Source organism: Ovis canadensis, chromosome 1, assembly GCF_042477335.2.
Source record: "Ovis canadensis isolate MfBH-ARS-UI-01 breed Bighorn chromosome 1, ARS-UI_OviCan_v2, whole genome shotgun sequence".
NCBI classification, from domain to species: Eukaryota; Metazoa; Chordata; class Mammalia; order Artiodactyla; family Bovidae; genus Ovis; species Ovis canadensis.
The window spans coordinates 257,847,762-257,875,657 of record NC_091245.1 but is presented as its reverse complement, the minus strand read 5'-3'; the positions used below and the strand labels follow the sequence as shown (position 1 = coordinate 257,875,657).

General features: G+C 53.8%; 1 protein-coding gene across 2 annotated transcripts in view; it reads right to left on the bottom strand.

Moving 5' to 3' along the window:
- Nucleotides 1-300: 300 nt before the first annotated feature.
- KY (kyphoscoliosis peptidase) overlaps nucleotides 301-27,896 on the bottom strand; it is a 50,548-nt gene continuing 22,952 nt past the window's right edge. The window contains exons 6-11 of one of the 2 annotated variants that reach the window (XM_069581035.1): nucleotides 26,636-26,718; nucleotides 22,766-22,874; nucleotides 19,917-20,034; nucleotides 10,302-10,490; nucleotides 8,539-8,729; nucleotides 301-4,674 (exon numbers count right to left, since the gene is read on the bottom strand). In XM_069581035.1, the coding sequence (XP_069437136.1) occupies nucleotides 3,779-4,674; nucleotides 8,539-8,729; nucleotides 10,302-10,490; nucleotides 19,917-20,034; nucleotides 22,766-22,874; nucleotides 26,636-26,718 (1,586 nt within the window). In that variant the 3' untranslated portion in view covers nucleotides 301-3,778. The remainder of the gene's footprint in view (nucleotides 4,675-8,538; nucleotides 8,730-10,301; nucleotides 10,491-19,916; nucleotides 20,035-22,765; nucleotides 22,875-26,635; nucleotides 26,719-27,896) is intronic. The other variant, XM_069581027.1, reaches the window with a different exon arrangement.

Below are 27,896 nucleotides of genomic sequence, written 5' to 3'. Positions count from 1 at the left end.
TTTTTTTTCTCCCATTAAAAACAGAAATTAGGATCAACTTAAAAAATTTCAAGTTAAACAAGATTCACTGCCTTCATGTTCTTCAAAGGCATGTGAGTTGGAGAAGGGCTGGAGCTAACCTAATTATGTTTCCTTTAATGTGAAATAGCTATTTGCCTGACATTCTATTTGCATCTCACCATCACATCCAAATAGCTGGGACATTGATTTTTTTCCTAACGTTCCCTTTGAACATGAAAGTGTTTTTTTTTTCCTCCTGCTTGTGAGAACAGTGATAAGAACGGATCGATAATTACATTGTTGGGTAAAAATGAATATAAATTTTATTGAAAAACAACACCAGCAACAATGAGGGGAAAGCATACCTAACAGCCAGTGGGCCCACACAACTCAATGCACACGTTATGAAAAGTAATCACCTCTTCAAAGCTCCAACTATGCTTCCAAATGAAAAGAAATGATCGACCTCAGAGAAACTGACGGGGGACGCAGATGCTCACCACCTCTCACCTCTGAAAGCTTTGCCAACAGCAAAGGACGCTACCACGCTATTCGGTCCCCCGTTTGCTGTGGGTAATCCAGTGAATTTCAAGAATTAAACTGGTTTGGAAAGAACTGGTTAGCATGGCAGCAAAGACCCAAGACCACTGAAAAATTTTTTCTACTTTTCCAGTCCTTTGAGAAGAGGATTTCACAAACTTTCTTGGCAACTTGTCCCTCTTGCTTAACAACAGGAAATACTTCCTTATGTCTAGCCCCAATCCTTCATGCTTCAGTTAATCTATTTATTTCCTCTTAATCTCAGCAGGCTGTCAGGGGTTTGTCCTGGTGGGACAATGTAACATATGGGGAACACACATGATCACAATCAGATTGGAGGCAGAGTCCAGCTGCGCTGGTGGCACTTCCAAAACAGGTTGAACAGAAGTTAATTGCAGTTGTGGTTTTCGCCCGTTTGCCTCGTCCCACTCTCCCACCCTACCCGACCCTCTATGCCCTTCTGTAGCTTCAGGGCTGCCATCCTGAGCCTTGCAGCAAAAGCTTTCTGAGCTCGGTCAGTTCCAGTGTTTCACTGACTTACTAATGAATGTGGTCAAACTGTCCCATCCACTTCTACCCGATTTCCGGGTAAAATATTCCCAAACCGTTATCACGTTCTCGTCTTCGCACCATGCCAGGAAGTTCCTTGCCTCGCCTCACAGCTTGTGTGGGAACGACGTGCTCCACGTATACATGAGAAAACTCTGAGAAGCCAAGAGAAGGCACTCAGTGAATTTACTATAAACATCCCGGCCGTATTTTTTCAAATGCTGCATAAAACCCCCAGCCTCACGGGAGTTTGCAGCACCTGCAGCTCTGCATATCGGACAGCAGGGGACGCCCGTGCCATTCCACTGGCCGCTAGAACGCCTCGATCGGGAAACAAAGATGGGGATTTGAATAAAAGACTTCAAAATACAACCCCGAATTCTACCCTGAGCAGCATGCGTGTAAAAATTCATGAAGATTGGATTTCATTTCATGTATTTTTACTTCAGTGGAAAGAAATGCAGGTGTTGTCTGTGCCTACAGCTGTCTTTACAAGGAGCGGGGGGCGCCTGGTTAAATGAGCAGGGAGGAGTTGCTGATGCTCCCAGGCTCTTGGAGAGGCTGGGCCACCGTCTCCTGCTTGGGACAGCTCCTATTTTGCTGGGTGGCATCCTTTGTGTGCTCCAGAATGTATAGACTAATTATATTGTTTTGTAGAGGATGCAAGTTGTTCCCAGCAGGACTAGCAGCCAGCTCTGGGTCCAGTGAGTGACATGAGTCACAGAAGGCACTTATTATTTTGATGAAACACAGCGCATTTCTTTCAGCCCATAAAATCAAAGGGGTGAGAAAAGGCTGTTTCCAGGGTGTAAAAACTCCTCTTGTTTCCCTGTTGTGGTGCACAGCAGTTCTGCCTCTGCAGCCTTTGTGCATTTTCCAGGCGTGAGTGACACAGTGCTGAATGCCTGGGTGGCAGAGCCTGCCAGAGGACGCTGGACACAGGCCAGGGCAGCTCAGCCCACCGTGGTGTACTGCCCTTGTGTTCCAGGACCCCCAGCCTGGTGGAGGATGGGCCCCCTGAGACATTCCTCTGGACCGGGTTCATGCTGGGGGTGGTGGGGATCTTTGTGGGGTGGGACCTTAGGGAGAAGATGGACTGGAGTGTTGGGAGCCTGGAATTTGAAACAAGCTTGGGCAAGGGCAGCAGAGCCCTTGCTCTGGGATGGCTGGGGCAGTGCTGCAGCCCCAGAACGAAGGATCAGCTGATACAGTACCTGGTTAAGTGCTCCACGAACATTTGTTGAATACACAAATGTGAGGATGAAGGCAAGGGCGCCGTGAGGATCCCCAGCAGCTTTGGCTGTAGCCAGCCCAGGGCATCCGGAGCGGCAGTGCAGGGAGGGGAGTGCTGGGCAGCGCTGGCCCTTCCAGGCCCAGGCCCTGGCAGGCAGGGCTGCAGAGCTGAAGGAGTCAGGAGGGCAGGTGAGGCCACCTCCAACCTCTCCACGTGCTGGGATGGTGCTGCAGCGGCCATGCAGGGCCTCGCAGGGCCTCTCCATCCTTCCCTCCTGCTGCCCTCATTGGAGCCAGTCTTTCTGCTGTTGCCATGGCAACACTGGCCTGAGGTGCTGCTAAGGGCCGGCTGGGCAGGCGAGACTTCTCAGGCCTGAGCAAACAAGGAGCTCTGGACGGTCCCTACAGAAGGTCGACCCTGGGGATCTCTCTTGAGAGGAAGGAAGGGACATGGGATAGAAACTGCTCCCAGGGCAGGTCGAGGTCCCCCAGGTGTGACCTTGGTGGTAGAGATCTTGGGGCTGGTGGGACCCTGCTATTGTGGGGGCCCCCAGCGCTGCAGTGTTCTTACTGCTTTACCTGAAGTCTTTATTGAGGGTTATTGCCAGGGGTCTCTAAGGGCCCAGAAGCCTCCTGGGGTTCCCAGTGTGGGTTTCAGGTTGGGGCCTGAGGCACAGGCTCTTAGAGGGCTTGCAGGAGCTGAGTGAACTGCTAATAGACCAAGTAGACGGAATTAATCTCTCTGAGAGCAGAGTCAGGGGTCTTACATTCTGAGACTAGGGTGGCTGGACTGCCATACATCCCTGCCTCTCTGGCCCCCACCCAGAAAAAGAGCAGGCACTGGCTGCTCTCGGCCCTGAAGTCTCCCATGACCTTTCTGGTGCCACATTTCAGGCACATACAGGGATTGTGGAGGCCCTCAGGCCCTGGGCTAGTTGGGGGGCAGTGAGCTTCCTCTCTGCACCTTCCTTCTCAGGACCTGGAAGAATAAGAAGCGGCATCGGGAATGCAGGAGATGGTCAGGTCTGGAAAGAAGACGACAGTCTGACCTCCCCTGGGGTCCTAGAGTTGGTGAGAAGCTCTGTGCAGCTGCTGGGAAGGGGCTTGAGCATTCAGGGTGACTCAGCCCCGTGGACCACGCCCGCTTCTCTCTCCCCATCGCGGGAACGTGTTTGGCCCCGGGCAGCAGTCCTGCTTCCCCGCACCAGCCTGAGAACAAGGACAGCGTTAGCATGAGAAGGCGGGTGTCTGGGCAGTGAACACAGTTACAATACCCTGGATTTACATAGCACCTTTGTCGTCTAAAGGGCCTTTGCCTCTGTCCCCTTGGCCACTGACATCGCAGCCTCCGGCAGAGCAGGAACACGAGGCAGAGGTCCAGAAGGGATTCCATGCAGACTCAGTGGTGTCCGGGCTCTGTGCGTGGCCCGGCAGGGGTGGGGGTGGCAGGTGGCCCTCACTGGGCGTTGACCTGGTACTTGAGGATGTAGGAGTAGAAGCTGTGGTTGGCATTCTCCAGCACCATGACGTACACCTCCCGGCAGCCTACGGTGCTGCAGCTGCCCTCCCAGTAGCCCTCGGGGCTCAGGGTCAGCGGCCACGTGTCCTGCCCCTTCACCAGGGCTTTGGCGACGCCGTGCAGCTTCAGTTTGAACGGGACATTGCGGTTGGCGGGCAGCACGCCCGACAGTGGCTCCAGCAGCTCATTGTCCACCCCCCAGTTGCCAAAGCTCTCGGGGAACACGGGCCAGTTCACCTTGGTGTTGGTACAGCAGATGAGGTAATTGAAGACGAAGAGGTAGTTGCCTGGTTCCTGCCTCTTCTTGACGAAGATCTTGAGTGCAAACTTGCCGGCGTGGGGCAGCTGAACCTTCAGCTCCGTCTGCTTCTCCCGGTGCAGCTGGAAGATGTAGCGTCGCTGGGTCTCTTCGGTGACGGGGCCGTCGTCTCCGTGCAGCGAAGCCAGGACGCTGATGCCCTCCTCCACACCGAAGCTGACGGAGCAGCGCCCGTCGCTGGTATAGATGACGGGCTCGGGGTGGGACGGCTTGGTGATGCCCATCTGCTCCGAGAACCAGCTGGGGCCCACGGGCTGGTGCAGCTCAGCCGGCAGCCGGACGTCCATGTCTGCACAGTGGCACTTGAGCGTGTACTCCAGCACGGAGCTGTAGATCTCCGAGTTGCCCTTGGCAAAGATCTGCAGCTTGTAGGTGCCCGCGGTCGGGGGGTACACATCCAGCTTCATCCCATTCTTCCGGAGGCTCAGCAGCCCGTGCTCCTGCTTGCCATTGAGCATGAACATGAACAGCGTCGGAGCACAGCTCTCGATGGTGACCGTGGCCTTTCCATTCACTGTGGGGAGAGCCAGGATCAGGTGAGAGGAGCCTGACCTGTGCTGACATGCTGGTAACCGTGTAACAATAGGATCTCTGGGTGGGGAACCCTGACTTACAGCGTCTGCCCATTTCCCTGGTGGGAATACCTTCACCCAGTCATTTTAAGCCACCAGCATGACCTCACTGAACATTATATAAGCCGGTGGCAGCACGCCTCTGGAGGGGTTCTCACCCCTCTGGGCGGTTCTCTTCAAGAACCGCAAGCTGGGGGTGGTGGGTCTCAAGAAAAATCTGCCCCCAGTCATATGTGTTGCCTTGCCCATTTGATTCACATCAGGTGAATGTTGCCAGGGGGCTTAACCTGATTCCAGGGCAGGGGAGAGGGCTGAGGGGCACGGAGGGCCAAGACCCTGGTTGGAAAGCCATCTCTGACTCTGCCTCCAGTCTCAAGGCCTGCTTCACCCTGCTCCCTTCACAGCTGGCATGTCAACAATCACCTTAACAACTCGTTGGATGCTTCCCTCCTGGAGACTGTGCTCCAGGGACAGAAGCGCTTCCTTGCGGGTCCTCCCGCACCCCCACCTCCACCCTCCACTCCAGGCCGTGCTTCCTGAATGGAGTGGAGTGCACGAGAGGATCGCGTGCATCCCACACGCGCCTCGCCCCTTGCCCTCCAGTGCTGTCTTCCTCTGTCCTGGTCAGTGCTGTGGGGCACGGTGGGGGTTAGTTCTCTGTCTTTACAGCCCACGGGCACTCCCCTCCCTGGTCCCTGCTGCTTTGCAGGACCACAGGGAGGGGCAGGGCTTCTCTGAGAGCCTTGCCTTCTGCTCCCTCAGAAGCTGATCACCTGCCCCTCCTCCCAGCCACCTCCGACTAGAGTCTCATTCACACTCACTAGTAGCCTCTCCCCCATCGGTGTCCAGAATTCCTGCTCTGGAGGCAGAAAGCCACGCTCAAGGATGCTGCAGGGTGAGTATCTGGGAGACTTCCCATCTAATCAGCCACGAGGCCCAGCTCCAGGCTGCTCAGTTGCTACATTCAATGCTACCTCCTACCTTGAGAATCCCCACACGGGGAAGGGGGCTCCACTGGCCTCCCCCACCTCCCCACCACCTTCTTTGTGGCTCCTCCAACCAGAAGACGTTCCCTGCCTTCTCAGGCGCTGCCAGCGCCTCACCTGCCTCTCCTCCCACGCCCCTCCCTCCTGCAGCTCCCTCCCACTCACTCAGCTCTCTGACATCTGGCTTTGGCCCCATCCTCCAGGTCTTCAGTGGCTTCCTTGGAGGATCTGGGCCGCCGATCATACATCCACCTTGCTGCTCGTCTTGCATCTGCCCCCCTCCCTAGCCCAGCCTTCCCACCGCCTCTGACTCCTTTCCTTTCTGTTACACGAACGGTGGTATTCTTTGTGCTTTTGTGCTGTTTTCTTTGTGTATGCTGCTTCTCCATGGCTGTCAGCCACCATGAGACACGGTGACCTCCAGAGGAAAGCGACCAAGAACAGCAGATCACTGTCAACTTCTCCCTGTTGAATCCCTCTTCAGGGGCAGAAGCTGCCTCAACACTCATGGACCCTGTCCTGCTCCATGTCGTGCCCCAGCTAGCGGTGAGGTCCCCGTGCAATTCAGCTTTGATGGATGGAGGGCTCCTGGCATTTCCATGTGGCAGCTCGAGGGCTCCTGAAAATATTTACCCAGTCACCCTGGGGCTCCCTTCTGTGTGTCACCATCAAACTGGAGGCCAGTGGAGAGGTCTGTCCCCTCCTGCCTTGCCCGAGTCAGGCCCATCCTCAGGCCCACATGGTATTCCTGTACCTCCTCCACGGGGACACCCCTTCATGTTCCAGGGCTCTCACATATGCTCAGTGTCCCCCAAACCTGGCTAAGACCTCAAGGCAGTGTTCTGACCACAAAGACGGCTTTTCTGATGCCCTGAGGTAGGGCAGGCGGCTGAGTGACCTGGAAGCTGCTCCCCGGCCCTCCCTCTCCTCCAGGGAACTTAGCAGCATAGTAATGTATTAGTTATGGGTAATGCGGATCCTCCCTGCTAGGTGTGGGCACCACAGGGAAGGGCCCACCTATCTCCTTTCTTGCCATGTCCTGGGCCTGGCTGGGGTGCCCACCTCAGGGGGTTCCCGGTGAAGGTGAGTTGAATGGCTGGGAAGGCTGGAAATATAGGATCAGAGACCGCTGGGACTCTGTTAGAGCCTGTGACCTCCTCCTCCCCTCACCCGTCCGTCACCCTCTCACTATCCCCTCCTTGCATTTAGCCTACGTGTTTCCCTCTCTGCTTTCTTTTCATCTCCACTCTTAACAAAACTAGCTCCAGCAAAGAACTATTCTTTAAATATGCTTCATGAATATGCAATCAAATTTTAGGTTTACTGTATATTCAGAAACCCAGTGTTTACATTTCTCTGTCTCTTAAAGAGGCGAGCTCCTTGGTGGCACTGTTTTGGCATCTCTGTGGCCTGGCGCACTCTTCCCTGTGGCCCCTGCTGGCTGGAGCAGCCCCTGTCTGACAAGCGTGCCGGGGGCACGGGCACGCTCTCTGAGACAGCAGCCTCATGCTGTTATTTTAGCAGCAGGAGGCATTCATCGTTTTAAAAATTATCCCAGAGCTCGGCAGCCTGGTTATGGAGACCGTTGTGAGGTTGAAGGGAAGAACTGGCTGGGACTAACATGGGTGCCCCGTCACCTGAGTGTGGGCATGCGTTGGCCAAGCTGGGCGGGGTTCTGCATGCCAGTGGCCTAAGGAGCTGGTGGGGGAGCAGTGGGGGTCTCCCAGGAGAGAGTGCTGGGGGCTTTATAAGGAAGGTGGCTGCTGAGCAGCAGTGTTGGGAACTGGAGGAGAGCAGGCATCATGGGAGACAGGGACGGACATGTTTCAGAAAGGACCCAGCAGGCCTCCTACATCTGAGCTCAGGTGCCCCAGATGAAGGCTGGGCTCCAGGGACGCAGCTCGGCCTCTGAGGGCTCCCCTCACCACCTGGATGACTGTTCATCTGCCTCCTTCCTGCCTGCAGGCAGAGCCAGCCTTTTCCAGGCAACTTCCCCTGGGCTGGGTGTACAGGACCCCTAGCTGTCCCCAAGGCTGGCCTGGACTATTCGCTCCCCATCTCTCCACAGGGGCCGCAGGCAGCTGGATGTGGACTGGGAGGCATTTGGGAGCCAGGTCCCAAGGCGGGGCAGCACCACAGTTAGGGCTCAGCCAAGCGGGGTTAGTGCACCCCCACACTCCCACCAAGGGCTGCCTGTGTGCTCCAGGAGAGAAGGCCCAAGCTCACCTGGGTCTGTTGGGAGGCCTTTAGAGCCTGTTGGGAGGAGTTTGGGGCCTCCCAAATGGCATTAGTAGTAAAGAACCCGCCTGCAACGGAGGAGACACGGGTTCCATCCCTGGGTCAGGAAGATCCCCCGGAGGAGGGCACAGTAACCACACCAATATTCTTGCCTGGAGAGCCCCATGGACAGAGAAGCCTGGAGGGCTACAGTCCATGGGGTCTCAGAGTCAGAAATGACTGAACCAACTTGGCATGCACACACCAGGAGTTGAGGAGCTTCTGTCGCGCACCTGAGCTGGCAGGCGGCAGAAGCCAGGCTGAAGCAGTCCTTTCCCTGCTGTGTGAGCTGAGAGAGGGTCCACTAGCCCTGGCTCCCCAGCATGCCTGGCCCAAAGCTCAGCCCTCCAGAGCTGCACGCCCTGTCTTGGTTTATGCTGGTGGGAGGGGCTTCTGTCCTTGCAAATGTGACCTGCGGCTGTGTCTTGCCCTGATGGCCCAATGGCCTAGGCGGCCTCAGTCGCCCCTGCACAGCCCCCACATACCGCTTCCACTGAGCTGGGCACTGGCAGGGCAGCCCATGAACCCACCGGCGCCGGTTACCTGTTTTGATGACGGAAGTCTGCGGCTGGGCGCTCAGCATCCCCTTGTTGTAGAACTCACTCTTGTGATACATGTTGTTCTCAAACTGCCTCAGGGATTGAGGGGGTTTGAGCAGTTGCCAGTTCTTGTTGTCTGGGAAATGGTCCTCGATGAACAGTGCAGGGTGGGTGAGGAAGTAGAATTCGTTGTAGCTGGAGAGGGGACGGCTGGTCAGAAGCCATGCTGGAGGCACAGGCCCCAGCCGTGCAGAGGGGCAGGCGGGGCCCACAGAGGGTCTTTGGGGCCTTCTTGAAGGTAACACATGGCGGGGTCCTACCCACAACCCAAAGGGAAGAGGCACCATCTCCAACCCTGACATGGGCTTGGCAGATGCCCCCTCAGTAACTGCTTCCAGAAATAGAAGACAAAGCAGGATCTGAGGCCCCCTTTTAAGAGAAGGCCACCGCCCTGGCAGTGTGCGTCCAGGCAGAGAATGGGTTCCCCCTGCTCTCAAAAACAAAGGGATCTGAAGGGAGCAGAGCCAGGACCCAGGGACCAGGTGCCAGTGGCGTGGAGGGAGGGCAGGCAGGGAGACTGGGGAGCCAGCTCCATGCACTCTGTGACCTGTTGTGGGCAGCTGTGCAGCGGGGAGGCCCTGATGTGGTCCCCGGGGCTGGCTAGACGCAGCTCTCTAGAGGTCAGTGATGGGGATCAGGAGAAGAAGGGGGGACCCCTCCGAGATGGGAGAGCCTTCACTCAGCCCAAGGTGGGCAGCACTCACAGCTGACGGAGCAAAGGCGGGTGTGACTGACACCTCCTCCCAGTACGGGCTCTGTACCCACCGCGTCTGCCCCGCACGCAGAGCTGTCAGGATTTAAGCTGCGCAAGCGGGGCGGCACTCTCATTTTTCTGGACGAAAAGGCATTTGAGCTGCTGATGGACATCAAGCTTTGCGCGAATGTCATGGCCTAGGCTAAGGCCAGCGCCTTGGAGGACAGATGTGCTCCAGACCTGCCTCCCAGCCACCCTGCCCCGCAGTACCCACAGGAATACTGAGCACCCTGACACCCCTTCCCACAAGCCAGACCCCCTCCCTCAGAGGTGGGATATGGCTACATTTACACCAGAGAGGAGGAGGAGAAGCCCTGGTATCTGGGGAGAAGCAGCAGGAGAGAATTCTAGCATCTCAAATAATAACATAGTCAATGGCCAAAGGCCCGACTATGAGTCTCTGGTGGCTCAGAAGGTAAAGAATCTGCCTGCAATGTAGGAGACCCTGGTTTTATCCCTGGGTCGGGAAGATCCCCTGGAGAAGGAAATGGCAACCTACTCCAGTATTCTTGCCTGGAGAATTCTACGGACAGAGGAGCCTGGCGGGCTACAGTCTGTGGGGTGGCAAAAAGTCGGATGCGACTGAGCGACTAGGCCTTTTTAAAAGCCTGATGGGAACCTCCAGACACTTAAAGGAGCTTCTTAGCCCTGCCTTTCTTGGCACTTGGCCTGTGGGCAGACACTGTGCTTTTAGCCCTTGTGTGGAAGAGGAGTGCTGGGGAGCCAGAGGGGGGACTGAGACAGTGAAGGGTGAGGTGACAGAAAGGTCTGGGCTCTTGTCACCAGCCTGGAGCTAGCTCACCCCTGAAGCCAGAGGAAGGGGGTGAGGGCCCGCAGCACACAGAGGCCCCCAGCTCTCCTTCCCCTTCCACTGGCCTTCTCCACTGCCGCCTCCTTCAGGCTCCTGCCTCCCGTCTCCACTGACCAGACCCCCGTAGAGCTGAAGTACTCACAGGAAGGTGAATTTGGACGTGGAGGAATCCACCAGGCCACTGCCCCAGGTGCTGTCCACCAGGTGCCATCTCCCCTCTAGGAACACGGCATTCCAGGCGTGGTCAAACTCCCCAGAGAAGCTCTGCCCCAGCTGGTAGCCAAAGCCCTTGGAGTAGCCAGGCACGGTCACGCACTGCACTCCAGCGATCCTGGGGCAGGACACGGCTCTGAGAGGCGGCTCCTGCCGGGGGTCCCTCCGCCCCGCGTGTGTGTCTGTCTGTGGCCCTGCCTCAGGCCTGTCTGCTGTCAGCCCCTCCATACCTCTCCTATTCCCTGCCTTTCACACAGTCACACACATACAGCCTGAGGGCTTTTATCTGCAGAGGTGGGGGCAGGAGGCGACATGGACTGGCTGGTCCCTGCCACCTCCGGCACAGACAGACTGGCTGCAGGCTCCTCCAGCCTGCACACAGCCCTTGGGGCTGTCCCCTGAGTCGACCTGGGGGCTCTGCTGGCAGCTGCAGGACGCTGGTGCAACAGAGAGTTCTGCCTGGTGAACATGGAAACCAGGGGCAGGACAATGTGCTGGAAAAACCAGAGTGACTCTAGACACAGGGCTGGGGAGCTGGGCCTAGGTGACACCTAGGTGTCAGGGAGGGGTGCTGGATATGAGGGTGCAGGAGGAAGCTGAGCCCACCTCCCCTCCACGTCCAGCCCACAGACAGCTGTGGGAGGACCCCTGGGGCAGGCTAGCTGGGGTCCCTGCCCAGACCTGGAGAGGACTGGCTCACTGCCAGGACCACCATGGTGCATTAAGGCTATTTTCTGACTAAATGGCCTGGCCATGATTTCAGAGTTCCTGATGGCTTTCATTCTGGGAGTGGAAATGATGACCAGTCAGCCAAGCTTTTATCAAGACCCCTTTGACAATGCATTCCCCCAGTGCTCGCAACAAGCTGGCCTGGACAGTGGCGGGTGGGCGCTGGTCACCTCTGGAGACGACATGGGCAAATTATACATGCACTGGGCGCATGTAGCTGAGACCCTGAGGCTCAGACCCGAGCTGGGGCATTGCCCCACGGCTATAGCAAGCACCCTGAGAGTCTTGCCATGGGCAGCTGGCCCTGCCCATCAGCAGCCCTGCCCCCGTCATAGCAGTCGAGGGGTGGGCTGCTCTTCTGACCCAGGGGACCCTCTGTGCTAGCCTTTCTGGGGCCTTTGTATGAGTTAGAACAAGGGACTCCTTTTTCAAGACCCCTTTCCTTTCACTGTGGAACCTTGGTGTAATCAACACCCAAACGGGTGATACCCAGGATGCTTGCACCAGCCCATCAGATGGGGCTCAGCACGAGCTGTCTGCCGACTCCGCCCTCCCCTCGCATGAACTGGGGCTGCGCTCCTAGTGTGGCTGGGCCTTTATCCGGGAAGTGCTTGGTGGGGGTCCCTCCAGGAGCAGGTCTACAGCCTCAGTTGCTCTAAACAAGAGGTCACGGAGCCTCAGGGCAATAGGGTGAAATGGCCATAGGGACATGGGGACAGAAATTGGACGTTATCCATATAAAAATGAATGTTTAACGAACAGTTAGCAGAATATTGGATTAAATATGACTTATTTGCATTTACATATCACTTGTTGAAAGAGCGAGTGGGGCAAGATGTGGAGCTTGCGAATCACCAGATTCCACCCTGCCAGGGGCGCCACTCACGGCCCCACATGGCCTGAACTCCCGTCTTCTGCCCAGCGGCAGGCCTGCCCTGCCGAGGCTCCTTATGGGCTGGGAAGTTTCACAGCCACCCCATGCCCCCCACCTCCCCGTCCCTTCTGCCTGCCGCTTCACAAAAGGAGGTTCAGGTTCCCCAGACTGTCAAAGAAATCCCATGAGAACAGACCAGCTGGGCCCGTGGGAAGGATTTCGGAAGCACTTGGGAGTGCGAGCAGAGAGCAAGAGAAAGTAGATCCCATGTCAGGATTCTGCTGGCGCAAGCCAACACTGACTCCAGGAGCAGAAGGGCCCCTCAGAGGCAGGAGGCCCAGCAGGGGCAGGTCCAGAAGCCCGGAGCGCGGGCAGGGGGAAGAAGCAGGCATACAGGGACAGCCCCGTCCTCATAGCTACAACGGGACGTGAGGCCCAGGGGGTCTGTTCTCAGGAGGTGTGATCTGAATGAGTTTGCAGTCTTAGAGAAAAAAAGGCCTCTAATACTTAGAGGTCTTTTAGACCCTCCCCTTAGAGAGGGGAGAAAGCGAAAGAAAGTGAAAATGCAGTGAAAGTGCAGTTGCTCAGCCACGTCCGACTCTTTGCGATCCTATGGACTGTAGCCTGCCATGTCCAACTCTTTGCGATGCTATGGACCGTAGCCCCCTCCGTCCATGGGATTTTCTAGGCAAGGATACTGGAGTGGGTTGCCATTTCTTTCTCCAGGGGATCTTCCAGACCCAGGGATTGAACTCCAGCCTCCAGCATTGCAGAGCCACCAGGGAATCCCTGAGAAGGGAGGGGTGCCTGCAAGGCCAGAGGGGTGCGATGAAGATACTGGGATAGGCGGGGCCTTCCATTGGAGGTAGGGCTCCACATACTCAGAGAGTGGATAAGGAGAAGGAATGTGGTGAAAAATATTTAGTGAGATAAGAGATGCTCCTGACACATTTACTGTTAATTGACAACCTTCTACAAGACCCCATCATCAGCACAATCCCTGAGTGTGTGTGTGTGTGTGTGCACGTGCGTGTGCATGCGTGCATGTGTGTGCATGGAGAACCAGAAACTGAGGGGGAGGGCAGAGTGAGAGAGACAGCACAAAAGTCATCCGGTCTCTTAGTGATGGGATTTGGGATGATTTTAATTTTCTTCTTTAAACTTCTCTCTATTTTTAAAATGTTCAATGATGATTATGTGTTGCTTTTCGAATTGGAAGAAAAAATCATAAGTGCTACTTGAAAATGACACTTTTAGTGAGTTATTTTCCTTTCTTGGCCAGAATGTTGGTGCCCATGAATTTCTAGGACTGGAGGAGGGAGAAATGAGTGGCCGGCACGTGGAGGACGGGAAGGGGTCGCTTTGCAGGGAAGGGAAGGGAGCTATGGTCCTCAGGAGCACGCTTGTCCTCCACTCAGAGCCACCCAACATCAGGGGAGGCAGGAGAGGCACTGAGTTCCCACGTGGCCTCTGGGTGCTATGATAAAGATGGGCTGGTGTTGGTGCGGGTAGAGGGCTGGCTTGAGCTAAGTGTCCTCCTGGGAGAAGCTGTGGCCCTGGGCAGAGGTATCCTCCCACCCAGGGCCAAACTGGAGGTCAGATTTGAGCACCAAGTAGGGGAATAAGCGTGAACACCCCACCCTGTGCCTGGGAAGGGCTGCAAGAGGGAGAAGGGAGTGTCTGGATGTCCTCCTGAGGGCTCGGGGCTGGAGGGGGTGAGACTGGCCTGGAGAACCCGTTCACTCCATTGTGACCTTGCCAGGCTCATCACGGGCAAAACGAAAGGTTGGTGTTAAATGATCTCTAGGGGTTGATTCTCCACTGACAGGCTGAGGAGAAGCTGGGAGGGCTGTGGGGAATGCCTGGGGCAGAATAAAGATGAAAAAATCCCCTCAGCGGTAAGCTTCTGCCATGCTTCACTATGATATGAGGATATTTTATTACCAGGCAGCAGTGTGCAAGATGAGTTGGACAAAGCAGTCATAATGTAGAGTATTATTGTTAATAATCCATAACTCTCACGCAAAATGTGGAACTAGTCATTCCAGCTGCTAGTTGCTGGTCAGGTGACCCACAACCACTTCAGGCCTCCAAAGATTGCTGACTGTACACACTCTGCAAAGCACTGTACAGGGGATCATATCCCCTGTATGATATAATATCCTATATCATATCATTTAGAAATATAATAAATACTCTAACATAATAAATTATGATGCTCTAAAAATAAAGCTCACTGGCCTCCCTGGATGTTCTCTTAATAGGAAGAGAATGCATATGTGAACCATGACAAAAATGCTAGTGATAAGCATAGCTCTTGGGCTTCCCTGGTGGCTCAGACGGTAAAGAACCTGCCTGCAATGCGGGAGACCTGGGTTTGATCCCTGGGTTGGCAAGATCCCCTGAAGTAGGGCATGGCTACCCACTCCAGTATTCTTGCCTGGAGAATCCCCATGTACAGAGGAACCTGGCGGGCTACGTCCACGGGGTGGCAAAGAGCTGGACACAACTGAGCAACTAAGCATAGCTCTTTCAGGAAACCCAAAGGGGGAGGAATTTGCTGGAAAGATCTGAGAGAGCACTAAAGAATGAGCAGAGGATGAGAAACACTTCCATCTCTTAAAGAACCCTGACCAGCCATCCTAGAGCCCAAAATATCAGCCAAGGAGATGTGTCTAATAACCTCAGGCTGCAGAGTCTTGGTTTTTTCTTTTGACAGCTTGGAAAACCTCAGCGCCAGGGGAAATACTGAGGAGACAATGGATCCAGAGACTGTGACTGTCACTTTAAACAGCAGGTGCTCAGGGCTGGTGCACTGGGATGACCCTGAGGGATGGGATGGGAAGGTGGGGTGGGGGGGGTTCAGGATGGGGAACACATGTACACCCATGGCTGATTCATGTGAATGTACGGCAAAAACCACTACAATATTGTAAAGTAATTAGCCTCCAATTAAAAACAAAACAAAAACCAGCGACGATCCAAGCCCCAGCAGCAGGATGGCTGAGTGGCCTGGGGTGGACGGTGCACCCCGCACACATCAGCCTCTGCCCACAGTGGGCTTCCTTAGCTCTGACCACTTCTCCCTGGATGTCAGGGCCACATGGGAAAGAGGGAGGGTGGAAAGGAGCTGTAGGAGAGGTAGCGAAGCATGCTGTTTTCCTGTCTTGAGGAAAACACTGCGATTTCTAATAGTAAAATTAGGAAACACGGTTTCAATACCTTTAAGCCCAATGGCCAGTTTAACCGGGAAAACACGTGAATTAGAAATTTTAGGGCCTGTAGTTCCCAAAACGGTCCTCAAGAAGGTCACAGAAAACAAATTTATGGTTCCCAAAGGGGAGGCGGGGTAGGAGATCAAGTAGGAATTTGGGATTAAACATACACACTACTATACGTAAAATAGATAACCAACAAGGTCCTACCGTATAGCACAGGGAATTATATTCAATATCTTAAAAAAATCTATAATGGAAGAAAATGTAAAAATGAATATATATATATGATGAATATATATATATATGTATAACTGAATCATTTTGCTATACACCTGAAACTAACACCACATTGCAAACCAACTATATTTCAATAAAAACTAAGTATGTATATAATTCCAAAACGAAAGTGAAAGCAACAGTTGCTCAGTCGTGTCCGACTCTTTGCAACCCCATGGATTGTAGAGTCCATGGAATTCTCCAGGCCAGAATACTGGAGTGGGTAGCCTTTCCCTTCTCCAGGGGATGGTCCCAACCCAGGGATTGAATTTGGGTCTCCCGCATTGCAGGCGGCTTCTTTACCAACTGAGCCACCAGGGAGCCCAGTTTGTGGTTTCTACACTGCAGCATGACATGCATAACCATGACTTATGTTTCACAGTTTATGTAGCTGATTTGTTATAAAGTTGGCAGTGTTTATATTTCTGTATATGGTCCTCTTCTCCTTTCCTTATGCCACTCCCCCGCTTACAGTGAGGTCAGTAACTGTAATCATGGTAATAATTCTCACTCCACAGGCCTGTTAGAGCCTTTGGAGGTTGACTTCAGGGTCTCCTCTGTGATGAGTGAAGAGTCAGCAGTTCAGAGAGGGAAGCTGACTTGCCTGGGGACACACAGAGGGCTTGGGGGCAAGGCAGTGCCAGGACTCGTGGGTCCCGATGCCCAGTTCAGGAGGATCTGCATTGCACCAGACTTTTTGTACAGCAAGATTTGTTTCAATCCAAGGAAATGGCAACCCACTCCAGCGTTCTTGCCTGGAGAATCCCAGGGACGAGGGAGCCTGATGGGCTGCCATCTATGGGGTCGCACAAAGTCAGACATGACTGAAGCAACTTAGCAGCAGCAGCAGCAGTGGCATAAAGATTGGTTTGCTATAGTGATGCAATTCATCTTCATGAGCACTGTCCTTCGATGTATCTAAAAGGGTGGTGGGGTTTAGATGTTCCTTTCAGAGGCCATATAGGATGGAGATAATTTAAGGTTATCCTGTATATTCAGCCTTCGGGGCCTCTGGAACCAAGTGATGTTCTGGGATCGTCTGGGACATGATGCGGAGCAGCAGCACACCGCTGTGACAGCTGGAAGATGCATGGGAAACAGACTGACATCTGATTGGTGACAGCCAGTCTCCTCCGCATCAAAGCCTGAAACTGGTAATAAGCTCTTGGCTTTCTCAAAAGTCCCTGGAAAATCTGCTAGCTGGTGGTGTTAGCGCCGTGGTAACAGGGGAAGAAATTGCACTGGAGGCTGACTTGCTGGCAGAATTCCGGGGAATCAAGCATGACCCTTGCAAAGAAATGAAGCGGAATTCGTGAAGGCTGTCGGGGAACTGAGGCAAAAGGAGAGACATGAATGCTGGACGAGAGAAAGTCAGAAAGAAACTGGACCAGCAGTTACAAGCAGCGGCGCTAACAAAAAAGGCACACTGGTTACTTGAGAAAGACGATGAGGAAACGAATGATGTTGCAAAAATATCTGAATTCCCCACCAAATTACTTTATTAAATCAGTCTTTAATGAGGCCATTGCAAGGAGGCAGACTGGACTGGTAGAAGTAATGCCAGCTATGTGGACACAATTCTTGCTAAGGGGCCACTCTGACAACTAAGCAGGGATAAATCAGCAAGTGTGGATTACACGTCCTTGGTTATTAAGGGATCTGCTAATGAATTTACCAAACCTTCAGCAGTTATTTTAAAGAGAAGAGGACGTAGGAAAGACGCATGGCCGAGGTTACTGATCTTTAAAGCCAAAGTTAAAGGAATTCAGAGAACTGTGAGCTATTATTAAATATCCCAGGCTATGTGGAGAGTATTTCACAGGGTAACTGCCAGGTGGGAACATAACTTTAAATGATGCAAAACGTTGGTCTTTTAATGATCAGTTTCAAGCCAGAAAATGGCCATTGTTAAGCCTCTGGACCAGGCCAAAGAGTTGCAGTTCCACTCAGGGCCAATGTCAATTTTCTGAGCCTATGTGAGTCTATGTGGTCTGTAGGAAAGTTCTACACAGCAAAGACACTCCAATACTGAGAGGACAGGGAGGGTTAAAAATAACAGCCCCCAAGTTCTCCTTTAGTCCTGCCAGTAGGCAATGGAGTCCCCAGTGTACAGATGAGAAAACCGAGGCTCCCAGAAGCTTCAGTTCAGTTCAGTTCAGTCACTCAGTCGTGTCCGACTCTTTGGGACCCCATGAATTGCAGCACGCCAGGCCTCCCTGTCCATCACCAACTCCCGGAGTTCACTCAGACTCATGTCCATTGAGTTGGTGATGCCATCCAGCCATCTCCTCCTCTATTGTCCCCTTCTCCTCCTGCCCCCAATCCCTCCCAGCATCCAGAAGCTTAGTGCCTTCCAAAGGGAGCAAAACTAATGAGCAGGACGTTAAGGATTGGAAATCAAAGACTGGTAAACTAACTGAGGCCTGGAAGAGTCTTTCTGGCTGTGAATCTGGGACTCCTTCCATACCATGCTAGGAAGACTTCTATTGGATTAAAAAAATATACTCTGTGACTTAAAACCCCAAGTGTTTCCAATTTGCAAATTAAGATGAAAATAATTACACTCTGAAAGATGCTAGGTTCATATAGAGCTGAGCATAGATGGAGGGCTATTCCCTTATTTTAAAAAAGAAGGTCCAACTCACACAAGTCTGCGAGGAATATCTTGTCATTTCCTGTCACTGAGGGCCTACCTGTGTATAGGATTCTGAGATGGATGTTCAAAGGGAAGGTGGGGGGAGACATGAAGACATGTAAAACCTACGAGAAGAAGTGAGCACAGGCAAAGGCTATATGAGAGAACAAAGTTCAGAAAGCAATAGGACACAATGTTAAGTGTTCTCTAACTGGTAGGATTCAGGGTAGCTTAATTTTCTTCTGTTTTCTTCTATGCACTTTATAAATCACCTATAGTTAAGCTTTATTTTTAATTTAGAAAAGTGATTAAATAAAAGCCTAAGCAAGACCTGAGCTGGTGTATAGGTATGTTGATGGCATCTGGAGAGGGAGAGGTGGGGCCTGAAGAGCACTGAGAGGCAAGGCGAGCAGATGGAGCAGGATTAGCCAAAGTGTGAGTGCGGGCAGTGGCAGAGGGGGCAGGGCTGGAAGGGAGGCGAGGCTGCAGTTCGGAGGACGTCATGGGGACAGTGTGAGCTTTTAGTCTTGTTCGGAACCTAGGGCCCGGGAGCCAGGGCAGGGGGCTGCTGAGGAGGACCTGGGTTCCTGGAAGCCCTGAATGTATGGGGGGTGCCTGGGTCTGGGGTAGCGTGGGAATGTATGGGGGGGTGGGTGGGTTGCAGAGGGCTTGGCATCCTCTGCCTGCTGACCCTCGGTTCCCCTCTGGGGCTGTGGTCTCAGGGGTGGGCTTGGAGGTAGGGGATGGAAGAGCAGAGAGAGAACAGAAGGGATGGAGCAGCGTGTCTGTGCTGGGTGGTGGTGATGCGGATGGCAGCCTGGAGGGCTGGGGATCAGGCCCGGAGTGGGTGGCATGTCCCCCTGGGAGCAGGACATCGTATGGTCGTGGTACAACACTGTCACTCCATTGCCTCCCGTGGACACTTTAGTTATCATCGTCTCTGCTCTTGGTTTGATAAATTGCCCCCTGTAGTTCTGGTCAGCTGACGTTTGGGAGTCTGAGAAGACTCGTTCCCAGAGGTCCATGCAGGCAGTGGGTGCAGTCTGTTTACCCCCCCGGGGAGGGGCTTTGCAGTGGCCCCCAGGGCTGGCTGATTGTTGCTGGGGGAACACAGTAGAACTTAGACAGTGGGCAGAGGAAACTGTGGGGTCAGCAGGGTTCCCCCAGCCTGGAGTCCGTCTCCAGGTCACACAGAACCGGCAGCGAGGTCTCCAAACAGCAACACCTTCCCTACCAGCCTCGCGCCTGCTCTCACCACCTCTGCGTTGCCCCTCCTCCTCCCCCCACCCAGCCTCAGGCATCCTGGCCAGGTGCTCACTCCCAGAGCAATGGAAACAGACCCCAAAGGCTCCAAGAGAGGAGCTGCTGCCTAGTGATTCAGCTTTTCCAGTGGACAAATTTTTTCCAGGTGGGGGGGCTTTTGTTCCCCCAAGAGGCCCCTGCGCCAGCCCGGAGGACAGCCTTTCATAGTCCGCCTGGCGCCTGCAGCCATGGTCCTGGCATTCCCACATCTGCCATTCTTCTAACCTTCAGCTGCACAGAGATGGGAGAAGGTGGAAAAAGGGCCTTTTATAACCAAATTATCTCTGTGCATTCATCTGCCATTATGTTAATGTATCGCGAAGCCCGGCAGATGGTACAAAGTCAATTATGCTGGTGTTAAAAAGGGAGAAATTGACCTTTTCAAGACTCACTTGGATTCAGAGTAGAGTTTGCAAACTCCCATTTCGGCCCAGAGCGTGGGTGAAGGCACAGGGCAGGTGGCAGGGGGAAGCGCTGGGTCAGGGTGGTCAGCCTGGGAGCCCTTTGTACCTGCACATTCTCTCAAAGAGCCCAGCATAGCCATCACAGTTGGTCTTCTGGGTCTGCAGGATGGCGGTGGGTTTGAAGGCCTGGCGGTCCTTCTCCTGGGCAGCCTCGATGTCGTATTCTGGAGAGCAGAGGAGGAGGCTGTGAGGAACCAGGTCCTTGGAGATGAGCAGGCTGGTACAGAGGAGAGAGGGGTCCACCCCACTGCCCCCGCCCTCTGCTCTGCTTCCAGCATCACTTGGGGTGGCCTCCCTTGGGCCCAGGAGAGGCTGCTGTGGACTGAAGGGAACAGGGCCCCAGGCTGGGCGATATCTGGGAAATGTACCCTTGGGTGGTGGGAGGAAGAGCAAGGCATTGGCAGAAGGGGCCACCTGGCTCTTTAGGTCTCTGAGGAGGGGCTGGGAGGGGAGGGACCAACACATCACTTGGGCAGTTGGGAGCTCTGCCCACATGTCCCCACGAGCACGCAGCTCTGTAAGCAGAGCCAGTGAGGCTGCCCCCTGCTGCAGCCCCATGGCCAAGGAGCATGCTGAGTTACTATTAACACTCGTCCCTGAAAGTGAAGACAGGCCACTTTACTTGGCTAACGAGAGAGCCTAAGACCTGTGTGAGGCCTTGAGGCAGGTACTGTGGCCTGTGAGGGCACAAAGGGTGTGTGTGTGCCCATGTGTGCCCACGGTGTGTGTGTGTGTGTGTGTGTGTGAAGGTGTGTGAGGGTGTGTGTGTGTGTGTGAGGGTTGTATGTGTGAGGGTGTGTATGTGTGAGGGTGTGTGTAAGGGTGTGTGGAGGGTGTGTGTGAGGGTGTGTGTGTGAGGGTGTGTGTGAGGATGTGTGCGAGGGTGTGTGTGAGGGTGTGTGTGTGTGTGGGTGTGAGGGTGTGTGTGAGGGTGCAAGGGTGTGTGTGTGAGGATGTGTGTGAGGGTGTGTGCAAGGGTGTGTGTGTGTGAGGGTGTGTGTGTGTGGGTGTGAGGATGTGTGTGAGGGTGTGTGTGTGTGAGGGTGTGTGTGTATGTGTGTTTGGGTGTGAGGGTGTGTGTGAGGGTGCAAGGGTGTGTGTGTGAGGGTATGTGTGTGTGTGAGAGAGGGTGTGTGTGTGTGAGGGTGTGTGGAGGGTATGTGTGAGGGTGTATGTGTGTGTGTGAGGGTGTGTGTGAGGGTGTGAGGGTTTTTGTGTGTGTGTTTGTGTGTGTGTGAGGGTGTGTGTAAGGGTGTGTGAGGGTGTGCAAGGGTGTGTGAGGATATGCACGTGTGAGGGTGTGTGAGGGTGTGTGTCAGGGTGTGTGAGGGTGTGCATGTGAGGGTGTGTATGAGGGTGTGTGTGAGGGTGTGCATGTGAGGGTGTGTATGAGGGTGTGTGTGTGTGAGGGTGTGTGTGAGGGTGTGTGTGAGGGTGTGTGTGAGGGTGAGCGTGTGTGTGTGTGAGGGTGTGTGTGAGGGTCTGTGTGTGTGAGGGTGTGTGTGAGGGTGTGAGGGTTTTTGTGTGTGTGTTTGGGTGTGTGTGTGTGAGGGTGTGTGTCAGGGTGTGTGAGGGTGTGCATGTGTGAGGGTGTGTATGAGGGTGTGTGAGGGTGTGTGTAAGGGTGTGTGTGAGGATGTGTGTGTGTGTGAGGGTGTGTGTGTGTAAGGGTGTGTGTGAGGGCATGTGTGTGTGAGGGTGTGTGTGTAAGGGTGTGTGTGTGTGTGAGGATGTGTGTGTGTGTGAGGGTGTGTGTGTGTGAGGGTATGTGTGTGTTTGGGTGTGTGAGGGCATGTGTGTGTGTATGTGTGTGTGAGGATGTGTGTGTAAGGGTGTGTGTGTGTGAAGGTGTGTGTGTGAAGGTGTGTGTGTGAGGGTGTGTGTGTGAAGGTGTGTGTGTGAAGGTGTGTGTGTGTGAGGGTGTGTGTGTGTGTGAGGGTGTGTGTGTGTGTGAGGGTGTGTGTGTGTGTGTGTGTGTGTGAGGGTGGGGGCCACACACAATGTCATATCAGATGTTCCGATTCCCATCCTGCCCCCTTATTAGGCCCAGGCTGAATAGCTGAGGTTGACGTGGCAGAAGCTGGCCCTTCAGGTCCTGTGGCCAGATGGCCTACCTGAGTCAGGTGAGTTCATCCTCTAAGCTGCATCCCTAACTGCCGCTCTGGGAGGACAAAAGGAAAGCCCAGTGACAGCAGGTAGGGGATCTCCGCTGGTCACTATGTCGCAGGGAAGTCACTAGAAGTCCATCCTGCCACTTGGTTTCTCCATGGACTGAAGGAGGCAGCAGCCAGCTTCCCCTTAGCAACCTCCTGGGGCTTGGCCTGAGCTGGTCAGACAGCTGAGGGGGTCCTGTGCAGAGCTGGGGGCAGCTGTGTGGCCCCTGGCTCTCCGAACTTGGAGACCAGGCTGAGTGGCAGCGAGGTCACTGGTGTGGGAGTAAGGAACAAGCAGAGGGGTGCCCACCCTTCCTGGCATGGATGCTTTGAGAAACCTCTGGTGCTGCAGTAACTTTTCAAACAACTTTGACTCGTCCCCAGCCACCTCCTTCCTGGAAACAACCTTCTGCTCTGGGTTCTCATCTCTGTGGAGCAGGTCGACCAGGAAGGCAGGACTGAGGGAAGGTTGTGGCTGGGTGAGGGGCCTCAGCTCTGGCTGTGGGCAAAGGGCCAGGGGGCATCCCTACCCCTGGCACTTCACGGAGCTCACAGACTTGGGGGAGTAAACATGGGCGGCTGGTGCATATGAGTGAACCTTCCTTAGTCTGGGTGCTGAACCCTGGGAGTCCTGCTCCTTCACCTTCCACCTTACTGCACACACACTGGTGATGGAATTAAGCCCAGAGATGCTCCTCTGGGAACAGTGTCCCAGAGCCAGCGGCTCCACAGGCGGGCCTACCTATGTGGTGGCAGATCCAGATCCAGATGGCACGGACAATCTCCAGGTCACTGTGGGCCTCCTGGAGCAGGTCGCTCACCAGCTCCTCGAGGCCACTCTTGACTGTCACCTGGGGAGTGGGAGGGGTGCGCTACATCAGGGCCTGAACAACTGGATATTCATATGCAAAAGAATGAAGCTGGACCCCTTACGTCATACCATATAAAAAATTAACTCAAAAATAATCAGTGACCTAAATGTAAGAACTTAAACCGTAAAACTCCTAGAAGAAAACACAGGGGTAAATCACCCTGACTTTGGGTTTGGCAATGGATTCTTAGATATGATGCTAAAATCATGGGATACAAAAGAAAAAATGGATTAATTGAGCTACATAAGAATAAAAACCTCTGTGCATCAAAGGACAATATTAAGACAGTGAAAAGATAACTTACAGATGGAAGAAAAAATTTGCAAATAATGTTATCTGATAAAGGTTTAATATCCAGAATATACAAAGAATTCCTGTAATTCAACAACAAAAGCAAACCCAATTTTAAAATGGGCCAAGGATGTGAACATACAGTTCTCCAAAAATTTAGATGGCCAATAAAAATATAAAAAGATGTTTATCATTAGACGCTTTAACCTCTGAGCCACCGGGGAAGTCTATCATTAGTCACTATAGAAGTGCAAATCAAAACTACAGTGAGATACTACCTCACACCCACTAGGATGACTGTAGTTTAAAAAAAGGTAGGCAATCACACACATACACACAAAGGCAAAAATGTGAAGAAATTAGAATCCCTGTAAATGTAAAGCGATGCAGCTGCTGTGGGAAAGTTTGGTAGTTCCTCAAAAATTTCAACGTGGAATTACCATGTGACTCAGCAATTCTACACCTAGGTATATACACCCCCAAAACAAAGACAGATCCTCAGATACTTGTTCACCAATCCTCCTAGGGGCAATATTCACAATAGCCAGAAGGTAGAAACAATGTAAGTGGCCATCAGAGATGAATGGATAACCAAGTATGGTATAACCATGCAATGAAATATTACTCATCCATGGGAGTTGGTGATGGACAGGGAGGCCTGGCATGCTGTGGTTCATGGGGTCGCAAAGAGTCGGACACGACTGAGCAACTGAACTGAACTGAACTGATGAAAAGGAATGACGTCCTCTTACATGTTGCAACTTGGATGAACCTTGAAAACATGATGCTAAGTGAAACAAGCAAGACACAAAAAGACACAGTGTATGATTCCACTTACATGAAATACTAGATAAATTCATGGAGATAGTAGATAGGTTATCCATTCATTTCTGATGGCCACTTACATTGTTTCTACCTTTTGGCTACTGTGAATATTGCCCTTACGAGGATTGGTGAACAAGTATCTGAGGATCAGTCTTTGTTCTTTGGGCCTATATACCTAGGAAGGGAATTAGAGGTTGCCAGGGGCTGGCAGGAGAGAGAATGCGGAGTCATTGGTTAATGGGTACAAAGTTCCTCTTTAGGCTGAATTTGGAAGAAGGCGATAGTGACGATTGTACAACACTGGCAGTGTAACTAATGCCACTGGATTGTACACTTAAAAATGACTCAAATGGCAGATTTTATGTCACATATATTTTACTATAATTTAGAAAAAAAGAACAAGTTAGGTTTTCCAGCAGGGGCCCTCAGGGTTGGCATTGCTGAAAGGCAGCCCTGATCACTCTTTCTAGAGAAGCAGGGGCACCTGGGGGCTTACTTCTGCAGTGGTTGTCCACACCTCGGTCAGCCCCTGCTGAGATCCTCCTGACCTGGCGTGTTTCCGAGGCTCTCCAGGATCCACCCTCTGACCACAGGGAGACCTCCAGGCCCCTCCCGTGTGCCCCCTTGGTCAGCTGCTCCAACCGCATGGTCCTTGTTTTTGTCCCCTTCCTGGGTCTAGAACCACACCCCACACATTGTAGGCCCACATGATAGTCTGGCTGACTCTTGACTTAACCCCTGGCTTCAGTTCTGTGGATTCTGGTCCTTTGGTCCCCATTCATGCACTGCTCTCTGGGCCTGTCCAGCAGTCTGTCTATCCCTTCTGGAGGCTGTGACAACTTGCTCAGACTCTGGATGTCCTCCCTTTCCTTCCCTAATTCACAGAAGACCTGGCCTCAGACTCCGCAAGGCCCAGGCATGGCTTCCTTACCAATAAGACCTCCCTCCTGCTCAGCCAGCCTCTCTGTAGGCCTCCGGTCTGGGTCTCTGCCTCAGCAGAGCCTGCTCTTCCTTCCTCAAACGGTGCCCTTGCTTGGCTGTGTTCTGACTTCTTCCTTCCTATCCTGGGCGTCCCATCCTCTCCTATCTGCCGTGTCTCTTCAAAACACCTCCCAGTCTCTCTCACTGGACTGCCCACGTCTAGCCTTCCTTCCTTGCCAGGCTCCTGTGGGGTCTTCTCTCTACTCCCTCCTCCTTCACCCCCTCATTTGCCCCTCAGCCTGCTGGAGCCTAGCTGAGACTTCCAGCCTTCCTCTGAGCTGCCCCCTACCAAGAAGTAATGTACTACTTCAATGTAGTAGTAATCTACTTCAATGTAGAAGAATGGAAAGGCCCCTGTGCTAGCCTTGCCTGTCCAGAGTGAACAGCCCATGCTGTTGACCATGCCTGTGCTTTCCAGAACACTGATCCTTCCAGATCTTGCCGGGCCTCAGGCAGATCCAGGCCCTTTGGATCCCCGGCCTGTCTTCCCCAAGATGATGCCCTCTCTAGGACTTCAGCTCTTAAATGAATCTGACGGCTCCCAAGGCAGGGTTTCTGGCCCAAGGGTTTCTCTCCAGCCAGGATACGGGTCCAGGCTTGGCTATGCAGCTGCCCAGTGGTTATTTCCGCAGGCACCAGAGCTCACTGCATCCCAACAAACTCATCATCCCCTGACACATGCTCCTGTTTCCTCGCTCCCTGCGCCGAGCGCCTGCCCTCCAGTCCTCCGCTACCCGGCCCAGAGACAGGCAAGCCCCTCTCCCCATCTTCCCTTCACTGCACACACACTGGGCAGGGGCCCCCTCTCTGCCTCCAGCTCCTCTCTGTTCTCAATGTCCCCGCCTCATCCAGGGATGCCTCATCCTGCCTGGACAGCTGGATGTCCTCCTACTGACGTCCCTGCCTCGAATCAGACTCTCTTGATCCAAGCGCCTATCATCACTCATCAGTTCAACAAGCAAGGTTCCTGAGTACCCACCGTGTGCTCACCCCAGGGTGGTTTTTCTAGGGCAACGATGAGTTCCTGGCTTATTAGCCCAGGCAGCTCACTGTGACCTTAGCAATGGTCCAGCTCCTTGGCTCCTCCAATCAGACTCTCTGTGGTGAGGTTCCTGCCTGACTCCCAGGACCCCGGGATGTCCTTAGTGCTTCAGCGCTTGTAGCTGCCCCACCCCCACCCCAGATGCGCCCAGGCCCAGAGGTGTGGAAGCTCAGCTGCCCACGTGCTCCAGGGGTGAGGACGGCTGGAGTCACGTGGGTGCTGGCATTCGTGGTCCTCTCCCATCCTTTCGCTCCCTCCGTGCATGGGCTGGGACTGACAGGGCTGGGCAACAGCAATGCCCAAATGGGTAGGTGAGGACAGACAGGGCTAATCAGAGGAGTCTATCAAGGGGATGGGACAAGGTGTATGGCCCAGGATGAGAGCATCAGGACTGTAAGTGGGGTGGGGGGAATGAAGTGGCCTGTGTCCTGGCCTTCTGTCCCCCATCCACACGCTGTGGAAAGGAACTCAGGACCACCCACCTGAGGGACTCAGGATATACTTACGAGGGTCAGGCAAAGGCTTTGCCACCCTGGGTTAGGACAATCCAAGCTGTCTTGAGGGTTGGGGGGCACACAGGCAGAGGGGCTGGCTCTCCTACCTGTGAGGCATAGGTGTCCAGCTTCTCAAACTGCCGCAGGTCCAGGGGCATGGACTTCAGGCTGGAGCGATCCCAGGGGTAGGCTGGAAACACAGGGGGGCTGGTCAGTGGCTGAGACTGGCCAGCAGGACAGCCTGGATCAGGCCTCCCTGTCTTTGTGAGGAGCCATGACTGCCTAACCTTCAGCATGACTCCTAGACTGAAACACTGCTCTCAAGAGCTAGATCTCCTAGAACGGTTCCTCTTTGGAAACTGTCGCAACTCCTCTAGTCCTCTGGGAGATTCACAGGGACCCTAAGGAGACCCGGGAAGTCAGCAGTATAGAGACTGCACCTCAGTGAACTCAGCAGCCCCAGGCAGACTGCGATAGAATCCCTTCTCCCACCAGGTAGGTTTCTGCAGATTCTCTGCTAGCTTTTCCAGAAACAGTGCTCTGTGGGAAGGATCCAGGCAATGCTGCTGGCCCCTGATGCCCTGGCTATGGTGCCCCGGGTGGATGTGCTGCAGGGCACTCTGGGTGTTGGAGGAGGGCATGGTGGTTCTTGGCCACTTGGGCCTCCATGGGGTGAGGTGCATCTGGCACCCAGTCAGGCTTCTTCCCTTGCCTGTGATCAGCTGGAGACTGTATGCACCATGAGAAAGTTAAGAGTTCTGGCAACAGGTGCCTAAGGTAAGGTGGGGGGCCCCCAGGGGAGGCTGGGTCTCAGAATCCCTCACCTATGTCCAGCCTTTCTCAGAGGGAGCCCAGACACAGGACAGACTCAGGTAGCTACTGCAGAACCAACTGATCAATGGTCAGAGCAACCCAAGGATGGAGAGGCAGCAAACCCCTGCCCCAGCCCAGAGAAGAGCCTGGGCTTTGGCTGGGTCTTTCTTATTCAAGGCCCAGGCTGACCAAAGTCAGGCAACCTGGGTCAGAGGTCAGGAAGGGAGTGAGAGGAGGATGGAGCCAAAGGGGCACTGATTCCCCAACTCCATGGGGTCAACTCTCATTCTGCCATGTCATGGTGGAGGAGGGGTGAGTGAGGGGTGCTTTGGGGGCCACAGGACATGACAGCAAGCCTGGGAGGAGCAGAGGGATAGGGAAAGTGCCTGGTGGGACTACACACAGCCTGGAATGGCTGGCTGACGTCCCCCTCACTGGGAGTGGCTGAATCCAGTAGCCTGGCCTCAAGCATGTATCTGTGGGGTACCTTGGGGAGTGAATGAGATAGTGGATCACGCGGTAAGGTTAGAGGTGCTCTGCTCCCTGGAAGGGTGC